This window comes from Sinohyriopsis cumingii, unplaced genomic scaffold (assembly GCF_028554795.1).
Source record: "Sinohyriopsis cumingii isolate HCF-2022 unplaced genomic scaffold, ASM2855479v2 utg002947l, whole genome shotgun sequence".
In the NCBI taxonomy this organism is placed as follows: Eukaryota; Metazoa; Mollusca; class Bivalvia; order Unionida; family Unionidae; genus Sinohyriopsis; species Sinohyriopsis cumingii.
Genome location: NW_028316344.1, coordinates 314022 through 321867, shown reverse-complemented (window position 1 = coordinate 321867; position 7846 = coordinate 314022). Strand labels below are relative to the sequence as shown.

The following is a 7846-nucleotide window of genomic DNA, read 5'->3' as shown; positions in this document are numbered from 1 at the left end:
GATTTCAGATTCAAAAGATGAAGTGTCTGACAAATGAAAGATTTTGACAAAAAATAAGTGTAATAATATTTACCACATTTCAGGATTAAGATGTACCAATGTAAGATAGTTTTCCTAAATTTGGTGCAGAAACAGTTCATTCATCTGGATGTATGGTGTGAAGTGAGTTGTCCAAGAAGGGAGGATGGGTAGAATGAATAGCTAGAAAGAGTTTGGGAAACAAGTTGGTTTTGCTACAGGTTTCCAGCCTTTTCATAATTGCTTTCTTCTACAGCCCTTTATGGGACCTGCCATCGACATTTTCCTGCAGATGTCAACAGACTCCCCATTTCTCCAGCCATTCCTGGAGAGTTGTAGCACAGAGAGTTGCTTTAGGACAGTGGCCATGGTGCTTCGGGCCCCTAGACAGGATGTTAAACTCATGGAGAAAGTCAGCATACTCCTGCAAAAACTATCCAAACTTAGGTCAGTGATCATCTTAGAAAGCATCCTAAAAATCTTGTTTAGTCCTACATAGGTCTAATATAGATTATCACAGAAGATATTGCATCTTTGTCTTAAGTAAGAGGTTGACAAGCCCATTTGCAGCATTTTTGCTGCTATGACAATACATTCATTTTCTTGAAAAACAATTAAAACTAAGTAATTGAGACTTTTACCCTGGAGCAGCATTGTGATTACAATTGTATACTTTGAGTTAAAAACTTGATAAATAATGTTTGCTTCACATGTAGGCAGATTGACACGTTAGAGCTACAGTCAGTCTCAGCCTAATGCCCTGTCAACCAAAGAAAGGTGAGTCTTCACTTAATTTAGGGTTCATCAAACAAAAATCAAAATTTATTTTCAATAATATTAGAGTTAACCATTTAGATTCAGGTGGTTCAATTAAATATAAACTAAATTCTTAAATCTTTCCACAACAGCCATTCCTTTTCTCATATTAGTTATGTATATCTATATTTTAAAAAAAAAATTGTCATGACTGTAAACTGTAGTGATTATCTATAGAGAAGATATTACATAGCTGATTTTTGTACATGGGTATACATACAATTTTAAGATATTAAGAGTTCATGTAGATTGAATAGAATCTATAGTTAGATATTGTCAAGCTTTTAATAATAAAACTTGTTTACAAGTTAGGGATTATTTTCCATTGGATAGGTTAGTCAGCTGGGTTCTTTTATGATGTGGGTTATTTGCTACATGTCACTTGTTGAATATTAGCATATTGCGTTTTAGGACTTTATGCCTGTATATAAGTAGCTAGAGCTGGACGATTATTTAATTCGTATTTCCTTTGTTCTACTATCTCTCAAATCCAGCCTTCCCAGATTACACTTTTAGCTAAAAGTTATAAGCTTACCCAGATGGCAGTCGGGCAGAGTGATCTCTCCTTGGTATAGGGATTGGTGTCAAATGCTATGGTGGCGCTCACCAGATAATATGTACTTTTGAGAGAGTGACGTATGTAAGGTGAAGTAGTTCACATTTAAAACATGCACAGTGGAGAGAATGTTTGCATACCTCTATGCTACATTAATGTAATGTGGATGATATTTCTTTTGGATATTGTACTTTTGGAAATTTTACATGATTTAAGCACACTGCTAGCTAAAATGACTGCTCCCTTGTGTTAAAAAATCAGTCTGAATTAGTCTAAAGTACACTATACATAGCAGCTATTAAAATAGGGAAAATGAATTTTGCCAGACTAGACAATACCAGCTTCTGAAAGTGCAATGAATGAATTACCAAATATATAAAATGTAAAAAAAGTTATCGGCTCTTTTTTATACAATTTACCTCTGAAGTTCAGGAAGTGAAAATGACCAAGTAGAGCTAGCACTTTTTTGAAAGGTGCACATTTGAAGTAAGGCCAAGCTGTATACTCTATAACCCATAGTACACCCATCAATCATACACCAAAATAAAGGGAATTAAAGGTTCTTTGCATTATACCTAAGATATACAAGGTCTTTTTTAAATAGCCAGTATAACCAGTGAGGAAAGCCGGGGACATTCTTTTTCTTTAAAATCCTAACCCTATGCAAAATGCGAAACTGTATAGCGCCACCTTACAGAAAATAAAAAAATGTTTGCAATTATTTTTTTTTATTTTCATATAATTATGTATGATGTTCTGAATAAAATGGTACATTCATATTGATGTTAAGCATGAAAATAAGCTAATTATGATCATTTTTCTCTTGCTTACATAATTTGCCATGAGGTATGTTTGTGTGAGTAGTGACCTTAATTATGGGGAAATTAGAATACTTAGAATATAGGAATAGAGTCAACTTAAATTTAAAACTGTTGCAATAAGTGACAGAAATATATGGTGAAAATGTTTCTTTTCATTTATTTGCAATGAAATAAAAAAATAAATGAAGAGAAAGTGAATTCGCTTCTTCCATATTAAACAATAGGCAAAATTTTACACTTTGACCTTTGACCTTTATGAAGCTGATGAGTTACCTCCCTTTTCTAATTGTAAAATTCATTGTTGATATCTCAGAAATAATTCTGGCTAGTTTCATGTTCCTGTCATTCAGCATAACATTGGTTGCTATGTTTACAAAATGTAATGTGCATTCTTAAAATAGCTCACTTTTATCATGGGGGGGGGTAGGCTGAACTTGTTAGAGACTCTGACACTCACAAATACTGTTCTGTGTGGAAAAAGGCAGGAGAATTATTCATAAGGATTGTTTTGATGCTTGTGACTTAAATGTTTCAGCCATATAAACATAATTAAATCATACAAAAATGATACCTACATCTTCTTTATGGTGGCGCTCACCAGATAATATGTACTTTTGAGAGAGTGACGTATGTAAGGTGAAGTAGTTCACATTTAAAACATGCACAGTGGAGAGAATGTTTGCATACCTCTATGCTACATTAATGTAATGTGGATGATATTTCTTTTGGATATTGTACTTTTGGAAATTTTACATGATTTAAGCACACTGCTAGCTAAAATGACTGCTCCCTTGTGTTAAAAAATCAGTCTGAATTAGTCTAAAGTACACTATACATAGCAGCTATTAAAATAGGGAAAATGAATTTTGCCAGACTAGACAATACCAGCTTCTGAAAGTGCAATGAATGAATTACCAAATATATAAAATGTAAAAAAAGTTATCGGCTCTTTTTTATACAATTTACCTCTGAAGTTCAGGAAGTGAAAATGACCAAGTAGAGCTAGCACTTTTTTGAAAGGTGCACATTTGAAGTAAGGCCAAGCTGTATACTCTATAACCCATAGTACACCCATCAATCATACACCAAAATAAAGGGAATTAAAGGTTCTTTGCATTATACCTAAGATATACAAGGTCTTTTTTAAATAGCCAGTATAACCAGTGAGGAAAGCCGGGGACATTCTTTTTCTTTAAAGTCCTAACCCTATGCAAAATGCGAAACTGTATAGCGCCACCTATGTGTCACATTTATTGTGTTGAGTACTCAGCCAGATGTTAGTAAAGGTAATAGTACACTCAAGTTTTCTATTTCGATGGGAGCAGTACAATGTTTTATAGCAAACTACATTGCATTTCAATTTGAACAGCCATAAAAGGTGACAATGTCATTTGAAAATACAGCTCTATTGAGGCTCTACCTTACTGAACAATGGTGCTGATCTCTCACATGAAGACCTAAGCCATGTTATGTAGGTGCTATTTATCAGTTTAATAGTATAAACTAATCCTGGTGAGTTATGGTGGGTACATTAGACATATCGTAATGAGACCATGGTTATCACCACCTGACTACTGGAGAGCTTCCAGTCTAATCTAACTCTTCCACCATGTTCCAGACACCTGGCTAGACCTGGAAAAGATATAATATGTCTCACTTAACCTTATAGAACAGTAAGATGTAGCTAAATGAAGTTAAAATGTGTTAGATACTGAAATTTCAAAATGACATTAAGGATGCAAGAACAGAAAAAACCCATTAAGCTTGATATAGTGAAACTCCCAAATGTGAAGCAATAGGAGTGTATTAAAATGACTATTCATCCCTAAAAGATATGATGATTCGACAAGTATGATTATCAGTTTATGGTCACCAATTTGCAGGTTAAATAGTTAATAAGGTACACTAGCTATTATAAAGTTTAAGGAAATGTGGGGATGCTGAGGTTTGATCATGGTTGCAACAATTAGTACATATTAGTACTCTGGAAAATTAATTAAAAAGGTACCATGTTAAAATATATCAACATAAGTATGCTAATTCATGATGGAGATAATTTTGTGCCTCATGAATTGACTATAGGTACAAAAACATCCCGTAACATCAACTAAATGTGAAATTATGATCCCTATAACTTGTAAAGAAGAATGGACATTTGCATATGTGGGACATTATCCATATATATCAACTGTGTAAACTTGTCAGCACAGTTTTGAGAGGCTGGATGGGAAACAAATCGCCATGCAATGAGTCACTGTGTTCATTTCCATATCGTCATCAATGCCTCATTACTTACTGTGCAATGTCACCAACATACATGCAGACAAACACACCATAATGCCACTACTCTAAAGAATGAACAAGTACCTTTAACACATTAACTCCTGGAGGTTTTTGTCATTTTTGCCTGAAAATCAAGTAGGAAACACATTTTAAAAGCTATTTCTGAATAGATCTGAAAACACCAAATCCCAGGTGATTTTTCAATAACATACTGCCTTGTTGTGTTAGAAACATCATTTTTCATTGGCTATTTGGCTCTCGCATGAGCAGAAAGGTAAAGGTTGGATTCTTTTCTTCTTTCTTTTTTTGTTGTTGTTGCTAAACGGAGCCATTATTTTTGTATCGAGACCACTCTTTATTCCAAATGCCCATTTTATCCAACTGTTTGCAAAGGTTCATCTGTCTGTTTGCAGTTCATACTGGTTTGCCTTAGATCTGAGACCAAAAAGTCTAAAATCCGGACACAAAATCGGATTCTGACCACAGGCGAATTTTGGATAGAAAAAATTGGGTCCAAAAAATTAGTTCTTTTATCTGTATTTTGTAGTGCAACTAGATATTCCAGATTATTTGGTATCATTGTAGCGCTACATCTATCTACCTTTCTATAATACCACCCACTTCAGTGTATCATGCATGACCATGATGCTACAGAGCTCGACAGTAGGCTAATACTTCCTTCCACGTTAACTCGTCGCTAGGGGTTAATGTGTTAAATCAATAGAAAAGTGAATAAATCTAACTCTTTTATCACCACTGTTGTAAAGAGCATTTTGATTTATCAAAAGTTTCTATTCATCCAGTTAGTATTCATGTAAGAGACACTGATGGAAATAAGCATGCTTGCCATAAATGGCATCTCAAATTATTGAGAGTAACATGGACATAAAAAATTTGCATACAAGTTTGAAAAATGTGTGGAAATGGGATTGGCTTGAATGCAAAGTGGATGGGAATGTGGTTGGTGATTTTGCATGAAAACTGAAAGTTACAGGACTAGCTTTGTGCTAGAAAGATGTTAAATGCGATTGAGTTGGACCAGTATGATTTAGAAGTCAGAAGATAATAAATATTTGCCCAAGCTGTACAAATACAAGTTTACAACATCAGCATAAACAGGTTGTATTGAACAGGGGAAAAGACAAGCAAATTTATATGAATATTTTTATGTAGTTGAAATATAAAAGGATTTACTGTGAAAGAAATAAAGATCAATTTTGTTACAAAAAGAGATAAATGTGATATACATGCAGTATGTAGTGCAAAAATTCACAAATTATTGTGACTGAATTATTTTGTGACCACTGACATGCACTGTAATAACTAAAGCACTAATATTATTGGAGAACAAGTTGATGTGACAATGAGCACTGTGAAATTCTTCAAGTATTCATTTAAGGTTGGGAATGTTTTTCAAATGATATTTTTGTTTGTTAGAAATGAAGTAACAACTTTACAAAATATTCTAATAATAAGGGTGACAGGAGCAATTTTGTATGCTCTGAATCTAAACTGCATTTTTCGCTAGATGCTTTTGTCTCAATTTTAACCCCTAATCAGGGTCACTGCCCCTTGAGACCCAGAGTGGGAGGACCCCCAGACCCATTTCACAATTTCATTTTTTTTTCAATTTCAGTTTTTTCCTCCAAAGAACCTAATTCATGTCTGAACAAAAGTAAGTTAGTTAGTGTCATAGTAATTGGAATAAGGTGCCTTGCCCAAGGACACACCATTACAGATGAAATGTGTATGCAGATTGAAACATCATATTATTCTACATCTTGCTGTATTTGCCATTTACATCAGATGCCTGTGAAATTACATCAGATGCATGTGAAATTAATACTGAAAATCATGTAAATATTTGATAATCCTTTTCACTGTTGTGCCCTATTTTTTCATACATGATTTCTTCCCAAAATATAATTTGTTTACACATTAGTTTTCATACTGTGAGAAAAAAAGCACTTTAGAAAAATTAGATGAAAAACCATACTCTTATTTCTCAAAGAGTATAAATGAAAATGATATAAAATTTAAAAATAAAATACATGGGTGTGTGTGCAATGTTAAAAGTGCCTTCCATGGGTCCCAAGTATGTTTTATTGATACAGCCCTTGTAGTCATAATTCCATATTGGTGATCTTTTATGATATACTTGTATGCATACTGGTATGAAGATGCAGTTTAGATTACAACAGTTCTCAACTAAGGATGTTTTAAGTCATTCTTCATTTAAAACACTCAAGAATAAGTTGCCTGTTACAACCTTTTTAACAATTATGAATTACATCTACCCTTTCAGATCAAACCGACGTTTCTTTGAGGTGTATACCATCACAGGGATAGTACAGGAGTTGCTGAGAGGATGCAGTAATGAACAAGCATTCCTAGCCCTGAACCTCAAATCAGTTCTCTTCAATCTGACTTCTACCACCTAACGATTAATGTATTTATAAAGGGAGGAAACAGTGCTGTTAGCCTTGCTGTAACAAACCTCCAGAAAAAGAAATTAAATCTGTTATAGTGTTTTCATGTTTTTATATTGCTGAGACACCTGACAATGATTGAGTATTAGGAGGAATTCAGATTTGTTACACCTGATATACTCGACAGGTTGATTTGGATTCTGCTATGGGTTTTATTGAAAAAGTTTTTTTTATTACTTAAATGCTGGCACCATCCACTCAGAACCACTTTGACTGTGGCAAATTATACCCTGAGTCTGTATAGCTGATGGTTGCTTTGCTCACAATTTAGAAAAAGAAACTTGAAGTGCAGTTTTTAATGATCATTTATATAACAGAAAAAAAGAGAAACTTATATTAAAAATTATATTAATATTTCAGGCTTTGTTCCAGTTGAGCTTTGAACAATAGTTCTAAAAGCAAACATGTATTTTAAAAGGATTCTTTGACCTGGGGATTTACAGAAACTAGTTTACTTTTTTGAAATTTGAACAAATAAACTGTGTACACTACAGGAATAAATGGCATATAAATAGAGTGTTCAATTTTGCACATCCATGGGTCTGTTTTTCCATACCTTGATTAAGTTTTGCATTTAGGTTAGTTTCTCAGGCATTGCTTGCCCCAGGGTCATGCAAATTTATAGATATGTCTTAGTGGGTAGAATGTAATCTCCTTACCAAAGTTAAGTCAGTGTGATCAAAATTGCATGCTTCGCTGACTTTGGTTAGGTTTCACGTTTATGTGTGGGGGGGTGTGCATATTAGTTGGTGCAAAACCAACTGCCAGTATAAAGTCCCTGTCAGCTATATTTCATATTGGAGCAGAATCAGATTGATGCAGGATGACGAATTCTTCATTTTCCCAGGGATTTAAAAAATGTT

At 33.9% G+C, this 7846-nt stretch overlaps 1 protein-coding gene across 1 annotated transcript; it reads left to right on the top strand.

The window, feature by feature from the left end:
• The first annotated feature begins 278 nt into the window (after window positions 1–278).
• On the top strand, window positions 279–7500 carry LOC149769955 (coiled-coil domain-containing protein 138-like). The gene is made up of 2 exons (XM_089949619.1): window positions 279–465; window positions 6800–7500. Exons 1-2 carry the CDS (start codon window positions 281–283, stop codon window positions 6933–6935), a joined length of 321 nt encoding a protein of 106 aa, XP_089805745.1. The 5' UTR covers window positions 279–280; the 3' UTR covers window positions 6936–7500.
• Window positions 7501–7846: the final 346 nt, after the last annotated feature.

Coding starts and splice junctions, on each gene's coding strand:
- LOC149769955 (XM_089949619.1), top strand. CDS start 281: ATGGGACCTGCCATCGACATTTTCCTGCAGATGTCAACAGACTCCCCA. Junction 466..6,799: donor CAAAAACTATCCAAACTTAG/GTCAGTGATCAT, acceptor CTACCCTTTCAG/ATCAAACCGACGTTTCTTTG.